Raw genomic sequence first — 26,208 nt, forward strand, 5'->3', positions numbered from 1 at the left:
TGAAGTGTACTGATATGTGCATTGAACTTTGAAATGCATTTTAAAAAGGATGGATAAATGAATATAGGGAAAGGTAGATACATAATTAAAACAAACAGTAAATGATAAAATGTTCGTGGTAGAATCTTGGTGGTTATCGGAGTGGTCACTGTAAAATTCATTTAACTTTTCTGTACATTTAAATTTTTTTGTGATAACATGTTGGGGATGAAATCTCTATAGAAAGCAAGGTCAGGAATAGATTTCAAGATAGGGGAAAAGTGATTATGTTCCTAACTGATAAAAATGTTATCACCGTAGTGTTACATAGCATATCCAAAAATCACCTACTCAGTCCCCTATACACAGAGCAGTGCCTAGATCACAGTGGATGTTCAGTTAATATTTCAGTGTCATCATCTAAAACTTTCACAGTTTACTTGAAGTCCCAAATGTGTTTATTATCCATGCATCGGTTATCCTAGGAGCCCTCGTATACTGTATAGTTTCACATAGCACAAATGTACTATATCCTATAGACATTTAGTTAAAATATTTACTGAGTACCTCTTGTGGTAGTAGGTCATGAATGTACTTTTTAAAGAGCTAACAAAAATTTGAATTTTGTGCCTGTGTTTTGTATGATTGATTAAAAGATCTTAAGCTGTAGGGGTATGACAGTCATGTTAAGAATGATTATATATATAAAGGAAGTGATTGCAGTGGGTCTAGTGCTTTTTTCCCAGATGATTTCTTCTTCAGTCCTATCTATTGAAGTGTGATTCATGAAATGCATTTGCTTCCCTTCATAAAAATGAAAAGATTTTGAAAGAAAGTTTTAACCTTGGTGTGTTTTTTGTTTGTTTGGTTTGTTTCGTGGCTGGCCGGTACAGGGATCTGAACCCTTGACCTTGGTGTTATAACGCTGTGCTCTAACCAACTGAGCTAACCGGCCAGCCCTTGAAGGAAAGTTTTAAATGTTTGGAGTTTCTTTTTTTTTTTTTTTTTTTGTCCTTTTTGAGCCCTGCCGCACCGCGCTCAGCCAGTGAGCGCTGTGAGCGCACCGGTCATCCCTATATAGAATCCGAACCCGCGGGGGGGCGGGGGGGGGGTGCTGCTGCGCTCCCTGCACCACGGGCTCGGCCCTGGAGTTTCTTAAAATCTTAAAACCTTCCCAGCGAAGTAACTAGTGATGCCTTCTTTTTCTCTTTAATAAGTGTTTCTGTAGGAAATCTATTATCTAATTAGTTGTGGAAAGGTAGATACATAATTAAAACAAACAGTAAAGATTATGTTCCTAACTGATAAAAATGTTATCACCGTAGTGTTACATAGCATATCCAAAAATCACCTACTCAGGGAAAGGTAGATACATAATTAAAACAAACAGTAAAAGCGCTGTGAGCGCACCGGTCATCCCTATATAGAATCCGAACCCGCGGGGGGGCGGGGGGGGGGTGCTGCTGCGCTCCCTGCACCACGGGCTCGGCCCTGGAGTTTCTTAAAATCTTAAAACCTTCCCAGCGAAGTAAGTAGTGATGCCTTCTTTTTCTCTTTAATAAGTGTTTCTGTAGGAAATCTATTATCTAATTAGTTGTGCCCAATGTTGGGACTTTTTTCTTTTCCTTCTTCAAACACGTACTCAATAAAAACAAGGATTGGCTTGTTTACCGCTTTAGTTTCCACTACTATCATCTGCTGTTTCCAACAGAGGCTTCTCTTTTTACTTTGACGTGTTCTAGAATAGAATGTAATTTCATAGTGCCTTTCTTGTCACCTAGAACAAACCACAAACAAAATCCCCCAAAATAAAATAAAGTCACCTTCTTGCTCACTCACATTTCCTTTTTTCCCCTTCAACTTAATAAAGGAAGATACTTAAATGTTAATGGCAGATCTTGGGGTACACCAAGGGCTAGAAGATATGTTAAAAATTTTTTTCATAGGACCCCCCCACCCCCCCTCCACCTGGTTTGGCGATCTGAACCCTTGACCTTGGTCTGATCAGCACCATGCTCTCCCAAGGGATCTTACTAGCCAGCCCCATATGAACTTTCTGGTAATTGATTTTGAGGTGGAACTGAGCGTGTTATGTGTACTTTGTTAGTGGGATAAGGAGGAAGGTATGGGTTTGTGAGATTTGACCACTGATTCATTAAAAACTGATTCATATCTGTATGTAAATTGGCAGAGGTTTTTTTTCTTTTAGGTCACATAAAGCTTTGGAATACAGATGTAATGACATTTGAAATGTACACTGATATGAAATGATTGATTATAAGGAATGGAGTTTAAAATTTGATTCTTAATTGACCACAAAAAGTAATTGGGTCAAAGAGAAAAGTAATTGCTTAGCTGGATAATCACTAAGAAAATAACTATTAGTTATATTATTTCCTTTAATGTCTTTATAAGTCCTTTATGTACTAAACTTTGATTCTGATGGACTCTTTCATATTAGTGTAAAGAAAATCTGGATCTAACCATTTTTTCCACACATTTTATTATGCAGAATTGAGGATGCATGGGTTAGGAACAGGTTGTGCGTCTGAATTTTTTTAGGGTGCTTTATACATCACTAAGGATAAATGTGTGACATTTTTCTGTAACATTCTTAGGTAATTTCTTATGAATCTTAAGCAAAAAAATCCCTTGAAGTATAAAATCTCTTATTTTCTCATAGATGTTCTTGAGGGATATAATGGAACAATATTTGCATATGGACAAACATCCTCCGGGAAGACACACACAATGGAGGTAACATTTTGTAATCCGAACTTGGATATAGTTTGCAGTACAGACAGTACATGCATTCATTATTTGCGAAATTAGTTTACCATGCTTAAACATCTTTATTTGCTCTCTTTGTTGGTTTTTTTCATATGAATAATATACAAGTAACATCATTGTTGGAATCAGCAGAGTTTGAATAGTAAGAGATAACCTATATTTGAGATATAAAAATGTACAAGTATAGCTTTGTTTTAGCAGATAGCATGACCACAGAAATAATGAACATTTTAGAATTTAACAGGAATTTTCTGTCACCCTGTTACATGGGAAATTTTGAATGCTTTATGTGTTGTTGATACTGTTCAGAGTGATTAATTTTTTGCCTTCTCGCCTTGGTCCCTCTCCCCTTAAAATACCTGCCACTCTTCTCTGATAAGAATGTTGCCTCAGTTATCGGTGCTGCTATTAATAATAGATGTTGACATGCTCTAGTTTTGCTTCTAGAAAATAGCCTGTGATCTTCTGCCACTGCTACGGAGCTTTTATCATTTATCTGGGTACTATATAAAGTAAATGCTTATTTTAGTGTAATTAATATTACTCATTTTCGTAAAGTCATACAGAACAAGGACGTTCCTAGCATTTGTGTGAATTTGACTTGCAGTAGAAGAAACAGTGCGGATTTATATTAAAGGAAACTAAAACCTTTTCGAATGTATGTTCATTTTACAAGCATGGATAATCTAAATCTAGTGATTAAATAAAGAATTAAGATCAGTTGGTAACCCATGTGGTTAATATACAGTATTATGTGTAATAGTCGAATTGTTTTTTTTTTTTAGGTATTTATAGAGCCATTTCTATGAAAAATAACAGATACAATTCCTGTTCTCTACCAAGTGTAAATTATAAATTAAATGTTTTCCTTTTTAACTAATCTTTTAGTATTTGTCTAAGAAGCCTAATTTTGTTTTCGGTTTAGGGTAAACTTCATGATCCAGAAGGCATGGGAATTATTCCAAGAATAGTGCAAGATATTTTTAATTATATTTACTCCATGGATGAAAATTTGGAATTTCATATTAAGGTAAATTCCTTGAGGAAAGATTATATTTTATTTTACACCTAGAATAATTGTGTTCCAAAAAAATAGTAAATGCTAGTTTCTTAAAGTAATTTTTGAAATTATTTTTATGGGCAGGCATAGTTGAAAGATGATTAGGGTTAGTAAACCTGGGCTCTTGTTCATCCGCTGTTAGGTGACCTTTAATAAATTAGCTCAGTCTTTCTTGTCCTTAGTGCCTTCTCTGTAAAATAAAGGAGTTTATTTTACTATAAAGCTCAAAGGTTTCTACTAATCTAACTAGTCTGATTCATTTTAAGTGAAGGCATGTCACAGAAATTGCTTTTAATTTCGGTTATTTAGGCAATTTAGGTAATTTATGTCTTCCCATTAGAATGTGAGCTGTGGGATTTGTAGATAACTCTGTCCCCCTAGTCTAGGGAGTGCTTGGCACTCAGACCTTGATAAGTATTTAATAAGTGAGTAAGCTGTTTTATAATTTTAATTGTTGATCTCTTTTCCCCCTTTTTTTATTTGTTTTCCTTTTAGGTTTCATATTTTGAAATATATTTGGATAAGATAAGGGACTTATTAGACGGTAAGTTAAATTCTTTCTTTTTGATCATTTGTAAACAGCACCTATTACATATTCTTTTTTTTTTTAGTAGATGTGAGACCATTCATTTATTTTTTACTTTTATTTATATTTTTTTATCTTCATAAAACCATAAGTTCACCACTATACTATGTGAAACCATTTTTTAGTAACCTATATGAAATTCACTTAAATTATAGGAAATGGACATTTAGTAATTTTTCTTTAGCCAAAATATGGAATCAACCGAAGTGTCCATTAATTGATGATTGGATAAAGAAAATGTGGTATATATACACAACAGAATACTATACAGCCATAAAAAGAATAAAATCCTGTCATTTGTAGCACCGTGGATGAGCCCGGAGGACATTATGTTAAACAAAATGAGCCAGGCACAGAAAGATAAATGCTCCATGTACTCGTATGTGGAAACTAAAAAAAGTTGATCTCATAGAAGTGGAAAGTAGAATAGTAGTTAGTAAAGGGTGGGAAGGGTAGGTTGGGGGGCTATGGAGAGGTTGGTCAACAGATACAGGAATACAGCTGGAAAAGATGAATGTTTTAGTGTTCTGTAGCTCTATAGGGTGACTGTAGTTAACAACAATTTATTGTATAATTTCAAATAGCTGGAAGAGAGGAAGTTGAATGTTTCCAACACAACGAAATGACAAATGTTTAAGGTGATGGATATGCTACTTACTTTGATTTGATCACTCCACATTGTATACATGTATCCAGATATCACATTGTACCCCATATATATGTATGATATGTGTCAATTAAAAATAAAATTAAAAATTTTTCTTTAAATGGACATTTAAAAAGTTTTAGTTGAATACCTTTTTACACATAGAATAATTTATTTATTTGTTATTTATTTGTTTAAAGCACATATTGTAACTTTTTAAGTAGTATTGAGAGCATTGGAATGGGAGGTAGAGAACCTGTACTCTGAGTTCTAGTCTTCTATCAGCAGTCAGTTATATACCTTGTGCTTAGACAAATTATTGAACCACTCAGGCTTAATGTTCTTATTTACAGTATGTGGGTGATAGAGGTTGGAGTGGACCTAAAATTCTATTATTGCTGAATTGGTTTCTGTTTAAATCTCCTACTATGTTTACCAGGTCTTGCTTTAATAGTGATGCTTTCATACTTTTGAAAGATCACCTGTTGCTACTAGGCTGCTCAGGGAAGCCTGTCAATTGAATTAGTTATTTTACAGCCAGTATTAGAGTTTAGGAGAGTTTTGCTAATGTTATTTATTATTCTTTTTCAGTTTCAAAGACCAACCTTTCAGTTCATGAAGACAAAAATCGAGTTCCCTATGTAAAGGTACTTAATAAACTAATACAGAATGATTATTTAGAAAAGCCCTGTAAAAAATTTTTATTTTTTATTTTTATTGTATTTTTAATTTTTCCAAATGAATTTTATTTTTTAAAAATATAACAAGGAGGGCCGGCCTGGTGGCGCACTGGAGAGTGCGCCGCTTGGGAGCGCGGCGGCGCTCCCGCCGAGGGTTCAGATCCCATGTGGAGACCGGTTCCCGCTCACTGGCTGAGCGCGGTGCGGGTGCAACACTGAGGGTTGCGATCCCATTGCCGGTCCCCAGTACGGGCGCGACACCGAGGGTTGCGATCCCGTTACCAGTCAGTAAAAAAAGACAAAAAGGAAAAAAAAATATATATATATAACAAGGATACGTACATTTGTTCAGATAACAAATACATAAACTGAATAACAGATTGTAATAAATTTTTAAAAGGATATTGACATAGTTGAAAAAATTATTTCACAGGGGTGCACAGAGCGTTTTGTATGTAGTCCAGATGAAGTCATGGATACCATAGATGAAGGAAAATCCAACAGACATGTAGCAGTTACAAGTAAGTGGAGTATTTATTAACTTTGTTTAGGGCATAAAAGGGCCTTAAAATAATCATTATCCAATAGATTAATTTGAAGATTTTTCTTATGTAAAATAATGCTGTAGAGAAATTATTAGTAAAAGAAAGCCATGTTTGTTTATAATTGTGTAATTTCATTGCAGATATGAATGAACATAGCTCTAGGAGTCACAGTATATTTCTGATTAATGTAAAACAAGAGAACACACAAACAGAACAAAAGCTGAGTGGAAAACTTTATCTGGTTGATTTAGCTGGTAGCGAAAAGGTAAAGTTTTTATATATTCTGATAGCTATTTAAGCATTTTTATAACCTTTAACTTGAATTGGGAGTTAGGCAGTATTCATTGTTGCATCTTGAAAACTTATCAAACAGGATTTGGTAATCTGAGAATTTTAAACTGTTGATGCTAATGCTTTATTATTACATAAACTGAAAAATCAGTGTCAAATTACTGTTGTTTGGTCCAGTTCAACCAATAGGTGCTACCTTTGACTTAAGATGTGTCTTTTTATTGAGAACTTGTTCAGCATATGTTATTATACATTTTATTATGTATCCCTTTTCTAATTTTTTATATCTTTTTTTATCCATGTTGACAGTGGGCTCGCTATTAAAACTCCATTCTTTCTGATTTGGTTGCACTTATTTCTTTCCTTTGTATAATTATTTCATTATTACAGTCCTAGACAATCTGATTCCAGTTTATGTCACAATCCGAATAAGTTCGAATGTTTTGATGTGGACCTCTGTGACCGTTTTTGCTGTTCAGCTAATTTTGTTTCTTCTACTTAGAATGACATACCTATTCTCTTCTACTGAAAAGGCTTATACACGTCTCTCAAAGACTCTTAACTTACAAATTCTGAGAAGTCGTTTCTTTAGCCAACATTGCTAACTTAGTATGAAAGCCTATCTTTAACATAGATATGCAGACATTTTATATTATTTTTAAAAGGAGCAAGGTTGCTTATATGTGTTTAAATTCAGTTTTGGTTTTCTAATAGTTACAACATTAACAATATGCCTTAGCAAATTTTACCTCTTTTCTAATGTAGCAAAGGGGACTAACAAATTAATGAAGTATAAATATAAATCAGTTATTTTCAAAAGCACAAACTAAAAATTAAATTTGACATCTCTGATCACATTTTTGTCATGTAGCTTGCTTGACCAAGTTCTCAGAGAGTGTAGTACTCAAGAAATAGTGCTGGTTATTGATGACCTATCAACTTTTTAGAAAATTCAAAGGAAATCATCTTAAACTTGTAATTTTGTTTCAATCTTTTGAAATCTTATATATAGGTTAGTAAAACTGGAGCAGAAGGTGCTGTGCTGGATGAAGCTAAGAACATCAACAAGTCACTTTCGGCTCTTGGAAATGTCATTTCTGCTTTGGCTGAGGGTAGTGTGAGTATACATCCCTCTTGTCTTATGGGGACTTATTTAAATATAGATATATGCATGCATGAGTGTGTATGTTTTTGTGTGAGAGGGAGTTAGAGAAAGATTCACTGTGTTTGAATCAGTATGCCTAAATTAGTTGTCTTTTAGGAACATATTTTATAGTATTAGTGTATATCCTAGTTCCCATCTGAATATCAAGCAACTACAATAATTGAAGCAACTTTGTAATTTATTTAAAGTATTTATATAACAAATTTTATTATATAGAAAACCATTGGTCTTCTGTTCTTTGTTTTTGTATGTAGACGTATGTTCCATATCGAGATAGTAAAATGACAAGAATCCTTCAAGATTCATTAGGTGGTAACTGTAGAACCACTATTGTAATTTGCTGCTCTCCATCATCATACAATGAGTCTGAAACAAAATCTACGCTCCTATTTGGCCAAAGGTTTGTTGTTAAGAAAATACAAAGCCTAAATGTAGATGGGCCTTTTGTTTATTAAATCTAGGAAAATGTCAGGTAGCTATTATTCAAATCAGTGTATATATTGTTAGTGTGCTAGACACTTTTTAATTGAGACAGATAATGCAAGCTAGGTCCATTTTTTAGGCTGCATGGGTTTGAGTCGAGTTTTGGTACATATTAAAGTCAAATGAGGGCTGGCTAGTTAGCCCACTTGGTGTTGATAACATCAAGGTCAAGAGTTTAGATCCCTATACTGGCCAGCTCCAAAAAAAATAAATAAAATGAAGTGAAGTGAGAGGCTGTAATTCAGCATTAAAGAAAATAAGCATTTGAATCAGATAAAGTAAAAATCTGAAAATTATAATCCTGTTGACATACATGACAGGTTCAAATAATCTACATGAGGTGGTTAGTCTAGGAAAATCAAAATGATGACTTTATCTTTGACTTTCAACAGTAATTTCTTAAACTCAGCCTTGCAAATGAATTAGAAAAATATAAGCCCTTGTTTTTTATCTTCAGTGGGTTGTTGATTTTTTTTTTTAAACTATTCACAGATTTTGAGGCTGACTCAAATTTAGTTGGGTTGTAAATAAACACTACATTATAGCTTTTAGTATTTAGTCTAAGAGATAACTGGACAAGATATTAAATTACTTAGCCATATATACATATATTACATAGAGATATTAAAATAATTTTATTCACATTCTTTTTCCTCCAATTACGTCTCTTAGGGCTAAAACAATTAAGAATACAGTTTGTGTCAATGTAGAGTTAACTGCAGAACAGTGGAAAAAGAAGTATGAAAGAGAAAAAGAAAAAAATAAGACCCTACGGAACACCATTCAGTGGCTTGAAAATGAACTCAACCGATGGCGTAATGGTAATAACTTACGAATTTGTCATCTTAGGTTTGTTGAATACAGATAGATTCAGAGCTATTTTATAAATTGGGGATTTTGAAATGAAGGTAAGTGAGAATAACAAAGCGTATTTAGGAATCATCAAATAAAAATGAATACAATCTTTTATATTAAATATTGATCTTACAGAAATAATAAGTTACAGAGACCAGTTAGGAAGTCACAAGGTGGCAAGGTGACTAGGGTGGAAGCAATAAAATGACAAGATGTAGAAGAATGGAGGATGGTGAAAGGTAATTCCAACTATTCAAATCCCAGGGATTGAGCAGATAGGAAAGTTGGTAAGAGCTGCTAAAATTGAATAAGGCAGAAAGGACTCTGCAGTGATTGCCCCCTGCAGAAACATCAATTTGAACAACTATTCATGCACAAAAATACCTTCACAAGAGCTAAGGAAACAAGGTGAGAGATCACAATGACTGGCTGTAGCACAATGATAAGAAAAGAAGAGGGTAGGAAGAACAATTTTACATTTTCCGCATCACTCCTCCTTCAATCCCATGCAGCAAAGCTCATAGAGAGAGAGGTCATCTACTGGGGGAAGGGCGGAAATGAGTACAGAACTTTTGCCTTGGACCTCAACACTGGGCCTGCCACAGTACACACCAGTACTGGGCAGGCCCCCACCCAAGGCCTGTACCCGCAGTGTTTTCACACTCATCTTGGTGCCAGGTAGGACCCTGTAGCCCCAGGCTTCAGGCCTACAAGGTGTACTTGATCTCTGATTTCAGTGGCCCCAAGCTTTGGAACCCTGCCAGACAGCCTGCCCACAATCTCTGGATGGGCTCATTGTTGAAGGCTTTCCCATACAAAGCCAGTTTGCAAAGACTGGAATAAGTTCTTAGTTCTTCAGATTTGCAGACATCAAGGCATAGCCACAAGGATCAGTTAAAATCAGGGCAACATGACATGAGCAAAAGGAGGAAGTGCTAGTGACTGATCTGAAGGAAATGGAGGTGTACAAACAGACTGATAAAGAATTCAAGCTAATGGATCTAAGGAAGCTCAGCGAACTTGAAGAAAAAACAGAGAAACAGTTCAATGAAATGAGGAAAACAATGTGATCAGAACAATAAATTTAACAGATTTAAAATTTTATCCATTACTCCATAATTTAAAAAAATCAAGCAGAGATCCTGGAGCTGAAAAATTCAGTGGATGAAATGAAAAATGAAGTATAGAGCATCAGCAGCAGAATTGATCAAGCAGAATAAAGAATCTGAACTTGAAGACAGGTTATTTGAAAAGACACAGAGGAGAAAAACATGAAATTGAATAAAATTGAAATTAGTTTTAAACATGTAGATTTTTATTAACCATTCTATTGTCTTATTTTAGGGGAGACAGTGCCTATTGATGAACAGTTTGACAAAGAGAAAGCCAACTTGGAAGCTTTCACAGTGGATAAGGATATTACTATTACCAATGATAAACCAGCAGCCACAATTGGAGTTACTGGAAATTTTACTGATGCTGAAAGAAGAAAGTGTGAAGAAGAAATTGCTAAATTATACAAACAACTTGATGACAAGGTAGGTATTGTTTGTTTTAGATCTGTTTTGTTTTAGAATATTATTAGCAGATATTTTTATTTTCTAATTTTTCTAATTTCAGTATTATGAGTCCTTATGATCCATATACATACATCATCTTTTTTTTTTTTTTTTTTTTGTCTTTTTGTCTTTTTTCGTGACCGGCAACGGATCGCAACCCTCAGTGTCGCGCCCGTACCGGACCGGGACCGGCAACGGGATCGCAACCCTCCGTGTTGCCCCCGCTCCTCGCTCAGCCAGTGAGCGGCCGGTCAGTATGTGGGATCCAAACCCTCGGTGGGGGCGCCGCCGCACTTCCCAAGCGGCGCACTGTAGCAGTGCGCCACCGGGCCGGCCCCACATACATCATCTTTGATTTCTGTTTACCTTTTAAAAATCATTGTATTAGCAGAAACTATAAAATCACAGTTTCAGTTTTTGTGTGATAACTATGTATGTGGACATGTCTCTTCCAGCCCCCAACTCCTTTTTTTAAGCAAAAAGAACTTTCTAAAGAAAATTTGGCATTGGGTTATTGGAGAGCGTTAATAAAATGACCTTTTAGAACGGGGACCTCAGGACCCTAATAAAAAAGATGATGCAAGTAATTAAAGGGAACAGAATAAAGTGGAAATAGTATCTTCCTGCTTTGCTTATGTCAGTAATGTCAGTAGTGTGAAAAATAACAAATTCTGAACAAGTATAAGAGCGGTGCGGAGAATAGAAGAAAATTTTTCTAAGTTGGTATTTTTGTATTTTAAGCAGAGATAGCAGATTTAATAATAGCTTTAAATATCTTATTTTTTAGCCTTTAAATTATTGATGAATGGCTGTCATAAACATAAGCCTTTATTCTTGTTGCATGATAAATATAATTATTGATAATTGAAAGAAATTCCTGTTTCAATATTTCTTTTTTATTTATTTTTTTAAATTTATTATTTTTTACATTCTAAGATGTGGAACAATTGGGGGTGAAAGGGAAAGGGGAGGGGCATAGGGTGGGAGGAGAAAGAAGCGGGGGCATGGTCGAGGCCCATGGCACTCCCTTCATTCTGTCAGGGGAGCCCTTGATGCTTCCAGCAGTAGCTCTGTGTCGACACTGGGCTCGATGTGGATGTTGGTGGGGGCGGGGGGGTGTAGCTGAGGTCCCTGGCCCCCCCACTGCCCAGGCTCGGGAGCCCAGGGTACTTCTAATGGTGGCTTGGTGGTTGTTGCTGGGCTGGATGTGGATGTGGGGGGTGCAGGGTGTGGCTGAGGCCCTTGGCCCTCCTTCCATCCCAGCTTGGGAGCCTGGGGGATTTCTAGTCCTTCTAGCTTTTGTAGGTGTTCTTTGGTGGTGTTAGACCTTTACCATCTATGATCTATGGGTGTTTTGTATTTTCTTTCAGTTCTGTGGTGGATTATTAACTGCCCCCACCACTTAAACTCTGCACTGGAACTAATTTGTTGTCCTTTGCTTACTTCTGAAATGGGGGAATTTCCTGTGGGAACCAGCACTTGAGCCCTGTGGTTGAGCTAAATTGCTGCTTTGCTTCTTGTTCCCTGGGGAAGGCTTTTTGTGCAGCTCAGGTTTTAATTGTTGACCTTGTAAGCACTTCCAGGTCTTGCGAGGACCAATATACCTGGGTTTTGTGGAAACTGTCTAGGCCTGAGTCTTTTCAGCAAACTGCACCCCTTGCAGTTCTGTGCTCCTGACCAGTCCCCACTGTGTGGGCCTGTGCTGACTGGAGGACAGATCAGCTGTCCATGCTGTGCCCCAGTGTTCCCTCGGTGGGCCTGTCTCCCCCAGCCACCCCCAAACTCCAAACACTTCCTGTGGGACATGTTGTGTGCCATTCCCTTGCAATGACTCACCATCCTGTGAGAGGCTCCTTATATCAGTTGTCTATGGCCCCTTGTTCCTATGTTGGTCCACAGGAACCCTGTTAGTGGTCTTACTGGCCTGGGGAGCCATCAAGGCCCTCCTCTCTCCCCTGTAGCCTCCAAGCAACTTCATACGAAAGGCACACCAGTGGCATTTGCCAGCTCTTGCTCCGTGTGCTCACCAGGGCCAGCCTTGAAGTGGTCAGGGCTTGAAACGGTCAGAGTGGTTCTTTCCTTCTCTCATCATGACTTCTCCTGCCTTCATGAACTCAATTGATCTCTCCTCCTCTTCCCTTGCGCTTTAGTGGCTCCAGCTTGGCATTCATTGCTTTTAATAGTTGTAAGTTGGTTGATTGTGGGAGAGAGTGATGCTGGGGACCATCTATTCTGCCATCTTGATTCTAAAATCTCAAAATTTTCTTAAGAGATTAAGCTTTGTTGCACTTGGAGAAATGGTTTTGAAATATTTGGGGGGAAGTAATAATCTTACAATTTGTATTGGGAGACAGAACCAGGTTATGAGCTACTTTGTTAACTAGGTACTTTAAAAATTCTAGGATGAAGAAATTAACCAACAGAGCCAACTGGTAGAGAAACTGAAGACACAGATGTTGGATCAGGAAGAGGTGAGTTGAATACCTTTCATATTGCTTCCAGAAAAGCTTTATAGTTTATCGATGTCATTTAAACGTAAAAATGAAGGAATCTACAGAGCTCAGAATATACTAAAGTTTATATTTTTAATTTTTTTTAATATATTCATGCTGCATTGTGAATATCCTGCAAGACTGATACATCATAAAAATTGAAGCAAAAATTGACTTCCTCTTATGGCGTTTTTGTTTTTAAGTTTGAGTTCTCTCTAACCTGGAGGGGAGAGGAAACTTTTAAAAAATATTTGTTCCTTAGCATACATCTACATGGCTTTTAACTATCTTCTTTTTTACTTGCTTTGAAGTACAATGCCATTTATCACCTTATTCTCTCCTAAACATTTCTTATTGATCTGTGGGGAAGACAGTAGTGGGCTGGAGTAACCTCTGCCAGTGAAAAGTACACACAAACATGAGGGAAGAAATATATATTTATTTATTCACCTAAACATAAGATACAGGTCTAAAGAAAAAAAAATACTGGTTTTGAATTGTTTTTAATAATTGTCTAATTTTGAGTATGACTTGTTTTGTGGGAATGAAAATGTGACATGAATAAAATCATTTTTTATTCCTTCACCATGTCTACCCACATCCAGTCTGTTCGTATCTGCCGTCTTTACTTTCATCTTAGTTCTTTCACTTTTCCCTTGCCTTCTGTTACCTAGTTCGGACCCTCATTTCATCTTGAAAAACAGTCCTTCGTTTAAGGTTTTCTTGGTTTGGGGGAGGGAGGAAGAGAAGACATAGACTGTACAGCTTCAGTAAGAAAGAGATATCCATCATCAGTGAAGTTAATCCTGGTCAGATCATCTTTTTAAGTATTTCAACTATAGCATTGTTTCTCAAAGGGGCACTATTGACATTTAGGGTTGAATAATTCTTTATGTTGTTCTGTCCTGTGTATTATAGGACATTTACATCCCTGGCCCCTATTCCTAAATGCCATTAGCATTCTGCCCCATTATTAATACTCTCACACATTTCTAAATGTCCCTCCCAAAAAGCCACTGACCTGGGTGATTGCAGTATTCCCCTAATTAGTCTCTTGGCTTCCCTCCCATTCAAATTTTATATGCTAATACCAAATTTTTCTGAGGCATAGCACAGTGCCATTCCTTTTTGCCAAAGCTAATCTAAACTTTTAAGCAACTCTTCTAAACATCTAATTTTTTGTTTCTATGCACACTCTTCATGGGCCTAGAATGCCTTTTTCTTCCATTTCATTAATTCACACAAGACTAAAATTTACCTATCCTAGCCAACTTCTTCGTGAATAGCCTCCAGAAATGTCCTCCTTTCCTATACCACCAAGCATTTTATCTGTCCTGTCCCTCTCCTTTGGCTCCTACATTTCACTTATTTACATACCTGTCTTCTCTTCTACTTTGTTCCTCAAAGGCAAAGTCTTTTGGCTTCATTCCTGGTTCCCTCAGTATCTAGCACAGTGCCTGCACATAGTAGACATTCAGCAAATCTGTTGAACAAATAAGTGTTGCCACATTTAGTGTAGTATCCACATTTCATGTCCTTTGTGTTTACCAAATGAAGTAAATAGATTTCTTTAAAAAACCTGTATACTTTTGATGAAAATACATATCTTCTTTTCCTATAGCTTCTTGCATCTACCAGAAGAGATCAAGACAATATGCAAGCTGAGCTGAATCGCCTTCAAGCAGAAAATGATGCCTCTAAAGAAGAAGTAAAAGAAGTTTTACAGGCCTTAGAGGAACTTGCTGTCAATTACGATCAGAAGTCTCAGGAAGTTGAAGACAAAACTAAGGAATATGAATTGCTTAGTGATGAACTAAATCAGAAATCGGTAGATATAGTTTTGCTTTCTTACTTCTTTAGTACAGATATTCTTAATTGAAAATTACTTTAACTTATTTCTATGTAAGATCAGGATTAATAGCATTAATTCTCAAGGGACTCTGGTCTCAACTTCAATTCCTCCTATATATGAAGTCTTAGAGGTAGAGGAAGAGAGTTATCTTTTTAGTTCCTAAAGGTCTATTTATATGTAATTTAAATGGTATTTTAAAATATGTTGGCTATTCCTAATGTTAAAGGGGAAAAAAAATTAAAAGTTAACTTCTGGTTGCTCAGTAAAGCTATTAGGTGATTGTTAAAACTACAAATTAAGAAGTATGCACATAAAAATAAAGAAATTGCTTTTTAATCAGGTAAGCGAATTATTTGGAGTACTGTAGTTGTATGGATATATAACTTCATATAATTTATATTTTGTTCACTGTTACATTCCCACCACCTGGAACAGTGCCTGCCTTAGCACAGTGTAGTAGGATCTTCCTTGTAGTTCCCCAATAGATGGGGATTTTTACTTGTTATTATTGTTAGAGGACAACCTCCAATAGTGATGCCAATAATATTATAGCTGTGATTGTTTCAACATCACCATGGGTGACTTGTCTTCTTCTGGATTTGTTAATGCCAGCTTATTAGAAATCAGCATGTAGAGTTGCATTCAGGATCAGTGCCCACCACTTATTTCCCTGTCTGTATTCACTTGACTAAAGGAAAGCAATCAACACTTTTACATGGTTTCCTGGGCTGGCCAATTAGCTCAGTTGGGTAGAGCGTGGTGCAGATAACACCAGGGTCCAGGGTTCTATCCCTGTACTAACCAGCTGCCAAAAAAAAAAAAAGTTTCTTGCCCCTGATGATTTTAATTGTTCATTTTCCCTTTTTAATCTCCAAAGTTACAGTTAGCTTAAAGTTAAAATTTAATATACCATGGATCTCCAAGGTGCCATTATATTTCTTACTGAGTTGCATTATTAGCAAACCTAATTGCTGTTCAGAATAATAGGAGTTTCTTAAAACTCTATAAGTTGTTTCTTGGTCTTTGATTTCAGTCTTTAAGATTGTATTTGTGTTCCAGTTGTGGAACTTATATCTATCAGCACTAGTAATAAGAATTAGAAACCCCTAGTGCTTAGTGTCTTTTTATATACTTAAACAGTATTGCTGTTCAGTTAGAGAAAATGTCTGGTAATTTAAACATTTATGGTAGAAGCATGCTACATTGAGGCTTGCAAGATAACCGAGATCATATTGAAGATTAAACTGGATGAACATACACTCTTCTGATATTTAGAAACTTAATTAAATGACCAGTCACCAGAAGAAACAAGCAGTTGAAATGATGGCATCTTTAGTAAAAGATGTTGACTATAAATCATAAGTAGCACTGAAATGCAATATCTGATCTGTGATTAATGAATAGTTTTAAAGTGGGCCAAAGCTGGCTGGTTAGCTCAGTTGGTTAGAGTGTGGTGCTGGTAACACCAAGGTCTGGGGGACTGATCCCTCTACCAGCCAGCAGAAATAAAAAGTAAAGTAATAAGTGGGCCAGATTGGGTTGGACTTTTCAAAATTTGGTGACTTTGTAGCTGGTAAACTAGCTATTATTTTAAACTTATAAATATTATAATTAAACTCAGAATATTAATCACTAGTTCTTTCATAATTGCTTATATTAAAAGTAGTAATAATTATCATCAAGTGGATCTAGAAAACTGTTAGTTCCTTTCTCACATTAATTTGCTCAGAGTCAATTTCCAAAGTTAGGCTATAATATAGTAATAAATGATAATCAAATCTAGTTAATTTTGAAGTTTCCCATTTCTAGGCAGAAAACATTATCCAATCTCAAAAACTTAATGAAATAATACAAACTACCTGCTTTTTGATGGAAGTTTGAGCTGGAAGCTAACCCAGAACTTAGTAGATAGTTCAAGAAAATGGAAGCAGAAAATACATGTTTTTGTAAGAGCTGGGTGGAAAACTTGAAATACCTGTGAATATTGAGTTGAGTTTCCCTTTAATAGATTTAACTGTACTTTCTGCTTTTGGTTCTATTAGGCAACTTTAGCAAGTATAGATGCTGAGCTTCAGAAACTGAAGGAGATGACCAACCACCAGAAAAAACGAGCAGCTGAGATGATGGCATCTTTACTAAAAGACCTTGCAGAAATAGGAATTGCTGTGGGAAATAATGATGTAAAGGTAAATACAGTAACTAAATATTAAGTATAGTTATCAGTTTACAACTTGTACTTTTTGTTTACAATTTTTTTACAAAGTTCTTTTCATACCCATTATCCTGTCCTCACAACAGCCATGTGTGATAGTTGGTATTAACTCCGTTTAAACAGATGAGGAAAGGGAGAGAATAAGGGACACCCAGATAGATATATTCAGTAAGTAGCATTTATTGGACCCCATGTTTAGTTCTTTTTTCTACAATGTAAAGATTTTACACTTAGAAAATTAGTTCAGGGAATAAATTCATAAATGAATTGGCCTGTGCTTGCTTTAAATGTTTAAATAAAGGTAAAAGATGAGCACTGCTTAATTTTCTTTCTTTCTTTTTTTTTTTTAATCTTAGTATGAAAAATTTCAAACATATAGTACTGTGGAGAATACTACAGTGAACTACAGAATTATCGGTTATCAAAATTTTGCCACACTTATTTTTTCTATGTCTTTTTTCTAATAATCTTTTTAAGGATGTGTCAGCATTAGGCACATGGCAAAAAATTTTAGTGACCTGGTAGATTTAAAAACTTAGACCAAAACAAACTTAACTGCAAAAACATGCATATAACATGAAAGATTTGTAAGTTGCAGTAGCTATTTGTTTGGACTTTACCAATTTTTGTTGTTGTTGCTGTTGTTTTGGTGGCTGGCTGGTACTGGATCTGAACTCATACTATGCTTTAACCAGTTTAGTTAACCAGTCAGCCCTGGACTTTACCTTTTTGATTAAAGCCTAATTACAGTAACAGAGAGAACAAACTTATATTTGGATTTATAGTTAGAGCCTTCTAAGGAGCCCAGTTTAACAAGAGTTGGAAATGAAATAAAAGTTTTCAATAGAGAGCACACATTCCTTCTATCCATTGTATTGTTTAAATTTCCATTTATTGATGGAGGCAAGGGTTCTGTGACCTTTCTCTTCTTATCATGTTATTCCTTTATGTTGATTCACCTCATTGAAGCAAAGGAAAAGTGTTCTTGCTAAATTATCAGACTTGACTTGCAGTCTTCACCATTATTCTGAACATTTCTGCTCTATCCTGTTTACAGTGAAGCAATGTGAATTGTAGAGTTAAGAGGGAATCATCTGGGATAGAAAAGTAGGTTTACTTCATATCACTGAACACTAGAAAGGTGGCGTTCAGATTTTGCTTTGTAGAGTCACAGCTTCTTTTTAGAAAAATCTTCCATTTCAAGTTCAAATAATCTATTTAAGTGGAAAGGTGGTAAAGATACAAAATAGAGTGGAAATGGCTTAATGTTTAGAATACAAGTTCCCTGACTCCTAGACTGTTTTTTTCACTATACTATTATAGCATTTTGAAAGTAATGAGCCTTGCAAATAGGTACTTGAAAACTGAGTATGTTTGTCATTTATACGTAATTCTTTTCCTGTTATTATGAGCTTCACTTTAAAAACACGAAGAATCCTCAGTATTTTCATCATTTACACACAATTCTTTTTCTGTTATCATTATTGGCTTCACCCTTTTTTTTTTTTTTAAACATTAGGGTTCACTCTTTGTGTTTTCCAGTTGTCTGGATTTTAACAAATGCATAATATTATAAACCCACCATTACAGTATCGTATAGAATAGTCTTACCATACTAACAAATCCTTTGTACTTTACCTATTCATCTCTACCCCCGGAACCCCTGGAAACTGCTGATGTTTTTACTATCTCTATAAGTTTTGCCATTTCCAAAATGTTATATATTTGGAATCATATGCCGTTTCACACTGCTTCTTTCACTTAATTAACAATATGCATTTAAAGTTCTGCAATGTCTTTTCGTGGCTTGAAAGCTCATTTTCACCATTCACCTACTTTGTTATTTCCGGGTTTTGGCGATTATGAATAATGCTGCTCTAACGTGCAAATTTTTCTGTGGACATAAGTTTTCAATTCAGTTGGGTAAAAATACCTAGAAGTGTAATTGCTAGGTTTTATGTTAAGACTGTGTTAGCTTTGTGAGAAACTCACAAGCTATCTCTGAAAGTGACTGTACCGTTTTGCATTCTTACCAGCAGTGAATTAGAGTTCTGTTGCTCCACATCCTCATCCACATTTGGTATCGTTAGTCTTTTGGATTTTAGCCATTCTACTAATGTGTAGTGTTATCTCACGTTTTAATTTGCAATTGGGTTGTTTTCTTATTGTTGAGTTTTAAGAGTTCTTTGTATATTTTGGATGCAGCTCCTTTATCAGATAGTTTTTTGCAATATTTCTTTCCATTTTCTTAACAGTGTCTTTTGTTTGTTTGTTTTTTTGTTTTGTTTTGGAGGCTGGCCAGTGTGGAGATCCATACACTTGACCTTGGTGTTACAAGGCTGTACTCTAACCAGCTGAGCTAACCAGCCAGCCCTTAACAGTGTCCTTTGTAAAACAGAAGCTTTTAATTTTAACGAAGTCCAACTTATGAATTTTTTCTTTAATGGATTGTGTTTTGTTATTGTATTTAAAAATTCATCACCGGTAGAGTGCGGCGCTTGGGAGTGCGGTGGCGCTCCCGCCGAGGGTTCGGATCCCGTATAGAGACCGGTCCGCTCACTGGCTGAGCGCGGTGCGGGCGCGACACCAAGGGTTGCGATCCCGTTACTGGTCATGAAAAAAGACAAAAAGGAAAAAAAAAAATAACAATCTGATACAGAAAGGTGGCCCTGCCCAATAACCCAGCTATAGAACCCAAGGTGAGAATTTTGGGGCCGGCCCGTGGCTCACTCAGTAGAGTGCAGTGCTGATAACACCAAGGCCCCGGTTCGGATCCCATGTAGGGATGGCCGGTTTGCTCACTGGCTGAGCGTGGTGCTGACAACACCAAGTCAAGGGTTAAGATCCCCTTACCGGTCATCTTTAAAAAAAAAAAAAAAAAAAAAAAAAATCACCAAAGCCAAGGTCAACTAGATTTCCTATGTTATCTTCTAAAAGTTTTTAGTTTGCATTTACATTAGGTCTGTGATCCATTTGGAATTAATATTTCTGAAAAGTGTAAGATCTATGTTAAAATTCATTGTTGTGCATGTGGACGTCCAGTTGTTACAGCATTATTTGTTGAAAAGACTATCCTTTCTCCATAGAATTGCCTTTGCCCCTTTGTCAGAGATCAATTGACTCCATTTATGTGGTGTCTTCCTGGGTTCTCAAGAATAGAATATTCCATTGACCTATTTGTCTATTATTTTGCCAATGCTATACTATCTTGATTATTGTAGTTTTATAGTAAGTCTTAAAGTTGTGTAGGGTCAGTCCTCCAACTTTGTTGTTCTTAAGTATTGTGTTGGCTATTCATTGTCTTTAGATTCTTCGTATAAACTTTAGAATCAGTCTGTTGATGTTTGCAAAATAGCTTGCTGTAATTTTACATTCTTTCATCAGTGTTTTGGAGTCTCCTCTTATAGATCTTGTACATCCCATGTTAGATTTATACCTGAGTCTCTTTCCTTCCTCCTTCTCTCCCTAACTTCCTTTTTGTGTTAATATAAGTAACACTGTGTTTTTAATTTCAGATTACAATTGTTCATTGTTGGTATATAGGAAGTGATTGACTTTTGTTTATTAACCTTGTATCCTACACCCTTACTATAATGGCTTGTTATTTCCAGGAAGTTTTTTCTTTTTTTAAGCAATTACATCATTTGCAAACACAAAGTTTTGGTTTTTTTCCTCAAGCTCCACTAATTTTTACACTAAATATTATACAGGATTTTTCTAATGAAACCCATGAAAGTTAAATAATGTATAGTGACAACAGTTCCTCCTTGTTGAGCTTAAAAGTTATCCTTTCTCTGCCACCCAAACATCCTCTTGTTAAGTTTTAAATTGAATTTGCACATGATTAACTATGAATTTACTGAAGACATCCTGTGGAGAGGAAATCTGAAAATTGAAAGTGGCAGAATTCATCAGCTTGCTTTTGTTTTTTTTTTCAGTTTACATCTATTTTTTTCCCCCTGTAGGCATGTATTAACAATATTTTAAATTTTAAAAAGTAGAGAAGGAAAAAAGTAAGCTCTGTATACCCTTTATTGAAAACAGTAATAAAAGAAAAAATAAATTCCAGACTATGAATTGTAGAATGATACTAAAATATGTTTTATTTTGTTATAAGATTTTAAGGTCTAATTGAACCAAACATCTGTGACTTTCATTTTTTATTTTACTTTTTTTCTCACAGCAACCTGAGGGAACAGGCATGATAGATGAAGAGTTCACTGTTGCAAGGCTCTACATTAGCAAAATGAAGTCAGAAGTAAAAACAATGGTGAAACGCTGCAAACAGTTAGAAAGCACACAAACTGAGAGCAACAAAAAAATGGAAGAAAATGAAAAGGAGTTAGCAGCATGCCAGCTTCGTATCTCTCAAGTATGTGCAACAGAATAGTTTCTTTGTTTATGAACAGCCACATATAAATTTTATTTCTTATAAAAGTTTCCAGAGTCATGAGCCTCTACAGGTTATTTTGAGTAACAAAAAGGTCCATTTAGTCAATTGCTTTTCCTAATCTAGCTACAGTATAGAAACGAATGACTTAACTGGGTTATATTTCACCAACATAGGAATTATACAAGGAGGGAAGGAGGGGTGAAGATGGAGATTACTATAAGAATATTATCTCAAAAAAATATTTTCTCATATTTCAGCCTTCAGTGGCTTAGTTTGTGAGTGATATAAACTATACAGACGACTATTTACTTTTTAAACATTTAAAATCTGGTCCCTGAACATTTGAAGTTTAAATATTTCAAGTTTATCATATATTTAGATATTGATGAAACTTACTTGCTTTTAAATTTTCTTAAAATGTGCGTGTGAGATATTTCTTCCACCTCAGTCATTATATTTTTTCCAAAAGCATGAAGCTAAAATCAAGTCACTGACTGAATACCTTCAAAATGTGGAGCAAAAGAAAAGACAGCTGGAGGAATCTGTTGATTCCCTCAGTGAAGAACTAGTCCAGCTTCGAGCACAAGGTATTAGCTTCCAATTATTTATGAGTTATATCTATATTAATTCTTTCTTACTTTAGTGTAATTGTAGTAAACCTAAATTCACACTGATAGAGAATAGTAGGAATATGGATAACTTGGAATTGTAAACAAATCATACATTTTAATGTGGCTTTGAGAGATATTTTTAAAAATTGTGTTTGAATGTGGAAATGGTCAATCTGGGAATTTCCCACAAAGTTCTGAAGTTTCGTGTGTGTGTGCATGTGTGTGTGTGTGTGCATGCATGTGTGTATAAATCTTAACATAAGGGACTTAGAAGCTATTTCATTTCCCAACCATGCCCTTAACCCATCTTTTCTGGGATTAGGCAAAGAAAATGAAAGAATCTATAATATCAGCACCACAGATATAACTTAAGTGTACTAGTCAACATGTCATTAAGGTTGGATATAACTAAATGTACGAGTCAACATGTCATTTACTTTGTGTCATTTCTGTAATTTAAAGTCGAATACTGCTAAGGAACATTCTTCTCATAAAACCCATTTGCTACTTGGTTTATATAAAGAACCTTATGACTTATTTTGCTGTTTTCTTTTCTCTCTACCCAAACAGAGAAAGTCCATGAAATGGAAAAGGAGCACTTAAATAAGGTTCAGACTGCAAATGAAGTTAAGGCAAGTTTAATGTTACATTGGATTCTACTGGCTTTAATCCATCATTATTAATTTTGATTAGTCTGATTGTAACATCTCCCTCCTCCCCGCAAAAAAATTTTTAGCAAGCTGTTGAACAACAGATCCAAAGCCACAGAGAAACTCATCAAAAACAGATCAGTAGTTTGAGAGATGAAGTTGAGGCAAAAGAAAAACTTATTACTGATCTTCAAGAGTAAGTATTATACTTTTCTGTTAGATATTAGAAACTTACTCAGAAAAATTGACTGTTTAGACAGGAGGAAATAATAGGTTACTGGCAGACACTATGTTCTTATTAGAAACCTGCAGTTTTCATTGGAAGTATAATTTTTGACTTAAAGAATTCTCTCCCTTATGAGTAAAACTCCTAAGTTTAAGGTCAAATTCTTGAGAAATTTTTTTAGGTTTCTTGACCTAAATATTGAGTAAAAAGAAAAAAAAAAAAAAAAAAAAAATTAAACTCATTATTGCAAATAGATATCACAGTCTCCTCCAAATCATTTATTTAGCTTCCTTTTTTGAAAAAATTCCTAACTGACCAAAAAGCTTTATTGGGAATTGTGGGGTTTTAAAGTGTGTTTTTTAGGCTGGCCAGTTAGCTCAGTTGGTTAGAGCGTGGTGTTCTAACATCAAAGTCAAGGGTTAGGATCCCTGTACTGGCCAGCTGCCAAAAAAAATGTCAAAGTGTGTTTTTTGGTTTTTTGTAAATAGAAGTTATCATCTTAGTTTATCTAGAAGTCATTTTCCTACTTCCATAACCATGTGCACATACATAGAATTTATACAAATTGGAACTCTTCCATGCTTTGAATAAGAATCAGAAGAAAGTAACCAAACAAAATAAAATGATGAAACTTGGAACATGGATCTTATTATTAATATCTAATGGAAGTTAGGGATAAAGATTATCATGATTTCAAACCAAAATATGAAAAATATTGTATGGTTGAAAGTAGCTTGGTCCCCTCACGTTCTCCCCCTATGGAGAGGGGTAGGATAACAGAGTATTTCGTATTGGCCTTGGGTATTTGAAAAATGAGATTATAGAATTTAAGAGTTTGAAAAATTTTAACGATTACATTCAGAAAACTATGATGTTGATATCGTGTTTTGTACTTTTGTCAGCCAAAACCAGAAAATGATGTTAGAGCAGGAACGTCTAAGAGTAGAACATGAGAAGTTGAAAGCTACAGATCAGGAAAAGAGCAGAAAACTACATGAGCTTACGTAAGTAATTGTTTTAATAATGTTTAGAAATAAAAATGAGGGTTAGCTGGTTAGCTCAGTTCTTTAAAGTGTGGTATAATAATTCCATGGTCAAGGGTTTGGATCTCCATACCACCCAGCTGCCAAAAAAATAAAAACTAAATTCAAGAATTACAGATTTTATCTTTGGATATTTCCAGTGGATACATTTTTCACTTTGTATGGGCTAAAGAGTATTGTTCTTAAAAGTTCGTTTGAGTTATATCTAAAACTTGCAGTATATGCTGGTACTTAAGTGAAAGCAAGGTCTTATATTTCAGTGGTGGTCTAGATTTAGATTCCTGTTTTTCAACCTGCTTGCTGTTTCTCTATTAACATATTACTTCAAGATCCACATTAAAATGAACCTATAACATAACATTAATTTAGAAGATTTCAGGATCTATCACAAAAACTGAATTTTTTTCAGATTTGATCTTGGGTAAAAATAGTACATTACAGATGGATGCTTTTCAAGTTATGATGGGGTTACATCCAAAAAAATCCATCATAAGTAAAAAATATCATAAAGTTGAAAAATCATAAATTGAACCATCGTAATTCCAGATGCTCCTCAACTAACAATGGAATTACGTCCCAATAAACCCATTGTAAAGTCTAACCATTGTAAGTCAGGAACCATCTGTAATGTTTTAGCCTTGCCTTTTTGAACAGAGGTTTTCAGTGTTTACTTTTTCTAATTTACTGAGTCAATACTCAGTTTTCTAGAATCTGAGCAGGTAGAAAACTTATGATTATAATTTTTCATATACCTTTAATTTATGAGAGACAAATTTGCAAATGAATTGTTATTAAGATGTTTGCACTGTGTCAGGACCACTTCAGAATTGATTTTTAAAGGTTCTGAATTGCAGCCATAATTTTATTTAAAATAATTCTAATGTAAAATACTTTAGTCTTTAACAATTTATGATCTCTGTGATTCCCAGTTAATCAGTATTATTTTGGATAAATAGCAGTATATACTATATTTTAAAATACAAATAAGACCCATTCTTTATTCTTTGAATTCTGCCACATTTTATTTCATCTCTTTCATTGCTACATGAGGAGGGTTTTTTCCTAATAAACTATAGATTTAGGAGATCATAAGGCATATAAAATTGTTTATGAAAGACACAACATGGGTAAACCTGTTTAAAAATAAGCATTTTTTATTTATTTGAATTTACAAATTGATCTTTTTAGATAAAAAATTTGATTCAACTCTTGTGCTAAGTAAAACTAGAATTTTATGGAATCAAAGTTGAAAACATATATGTATATTCTTCCACTGTTAGAGTTATGCAAGACAGACGAGAACAAGCAAGACAAGACTTGAAGGGTTTGGAAGAGACTGTGGTAAGAAAAACATGAAAATAAATAGGATTGGGGAGTATTTTGTGGGTTTTTTCTTCCCTGATTATCATAAATTGGAAGTCTGCATTCCAAAATATTGCTGTTCTTAATTCAAGGCAAAAGAACTTCAGACTTTACACAACCTGCGCAAGCTCTTTGTTCAGGACCTGGCTACCAGAGTTAAAAAGGTAATATAATGATACTGAGGTGGGTATTTGTATAATGGTGTTTACTGTGTGTAATTCTTTGTATTTGTGCTAGTGAAATAATTTTATATTGCCATGTCCATTTTTGTGTAAGTTAAGCGTAGATATTTTTTGATCTTTAAATTTTTTCAAAGTATTCATCCCCTTTCTTTTCTCAGAGTGCCGAAATTGATTCTGATGACACGGGAGGCAGTGCTGCTCAAAAGCAGAAAATCTCCTTTCTTGAAAATAATCTTGAACAACTCACTAAAGTACACAAACAGGTAATAAAGAGTATATTTTGTGGCAGCTGCAACATAAGAATCAAAAGTTGAGGAATGACAAGTATTTTAATCTTTCAAAGTCCTAAGGAATTTTCATACTTTGAGCTATTCAATTATTTTATCAAGCAATTATATAGTGAATTCACTAGTGACTTTTAGGGGAGTTAATATTTTTAACAACTCTTATCAAAAGAGGCTAATAGAAACATGTATTCTTATTTCCTCTGTTAGGTTTCTTAATTTATTCATGATCATTTTTAAATCTCTGGTAGACAAGTCTTTG

At 35.0% G+C, this 26,208-nt stretch overlaps 1 protein-coding gene across 1 annotated transcript in view; it reads left to right on the plus strand.

Annotated features, from left to right (window-relative positions):
• KIF5B (kinesin family member 5B) overlaps nucleotides 1-26,208 on the plus strand; it is a 47,811-nt gene that overhangs the window by 15,517 nt on the left and 6,086 nt on the right. The window contains exons 3-23 of the mRNA XM_008568042.1: nucleotides 2,663-2,736; nucleotides 3,695-3,799; nucleotides 4,325-4,373; nucleotides 5,653-5,708; nucleotides 6,175-6,262; nucleotides 6,427-6,551; nucleotides 7,590-7,694; nucleotides 7,997-8,142; nucleotides 8,898-9,046; nucleotides 10,425-10,618; nucleotides 13,042-13,110; nucleotides 14,753-14,959; nucleotides 17,026-17,169; nucleotides 21,379-21,567; nucleotides 22,058-22,175; nucleotides 22,770-22,831; nucleotides 22,936-23,045; nucleotides 23,978-24,079; nucleotides 25,399-25,459; nucleotides 25,573-25,644; nucleotides 25,821-25,925. Of these exons, the coding sequence (XP_008566264.1) occupies nucleotides 2,663-2,736; nucleotides 3,695-3,799; nucleotides 4,325-4,373; nucleotides 5,653-5,708; nucleotides 6,175-6,262; nucleotides 6,427-6,551; nucleotides 7,590-7,694; nucleotides 7,997-8,142; nucleotides 8,898-9,046; nucleotides 10,425-10,618; nucleotides 13,042-13,110; nucleotides 14,753-14,959; nucleotides 17,026-17,169; nucleotides 21,379-21,567; nucleotides 22,058-22,175; nucleotides 22,770-22,831; nucleotides 22,936-23,045; nucleotides 23,978-24,079; nucleotides 25,399-25,459; nucleotides 25,573-25,644; nucleotides 25,821-25,925 (2,330 nt within the window). The remainder of the gene's footprint in view (nucleotides 1-2,662; nucleotides 2,737-3,694; nucleotides 3,800-4,324; nucleotides 4,374-5,652; nucleotides 5,709-6,174; nucleotides 6,263-6,426; nucleotides 6,552-7,589; nucleotides 7,695-7,996; nucleotides 8,143-8,897; nucleotides 9,047-10,424; nucleotides 10,619-13,041; nucleotides 13,111-14,752; nucleotides 14,960-17,025; nucleotides 17,170-21,378; nucleotides 21,568-22,057; nucleotides 22,176-22,769; nucleotides 22,832-22,935; nucleotides 23,046-23,977; nucleotides 24,080-25,398; nucleotides 25,460-25,572; nucleotides 25,645-25,820; nucleotides 25,926-26,208) is intronic.

The sequence above is a fragment of the Galeopterus variegatus genome, unplaced genomic scaffold (assembly GCF_000696425.1).
Source record: "Galeopterus variegatus unplaced genomic scaffold, G_variegatus-3.0.2 Scaffold369, whole genome shotgun sequence".
Taxonomy (NCBI): Eukaryota; Metazoa; Chordata; class Mammalia; order Dermoptera; family Cynocephalidae; genus Galeopterus; species Galeopterus variegatus.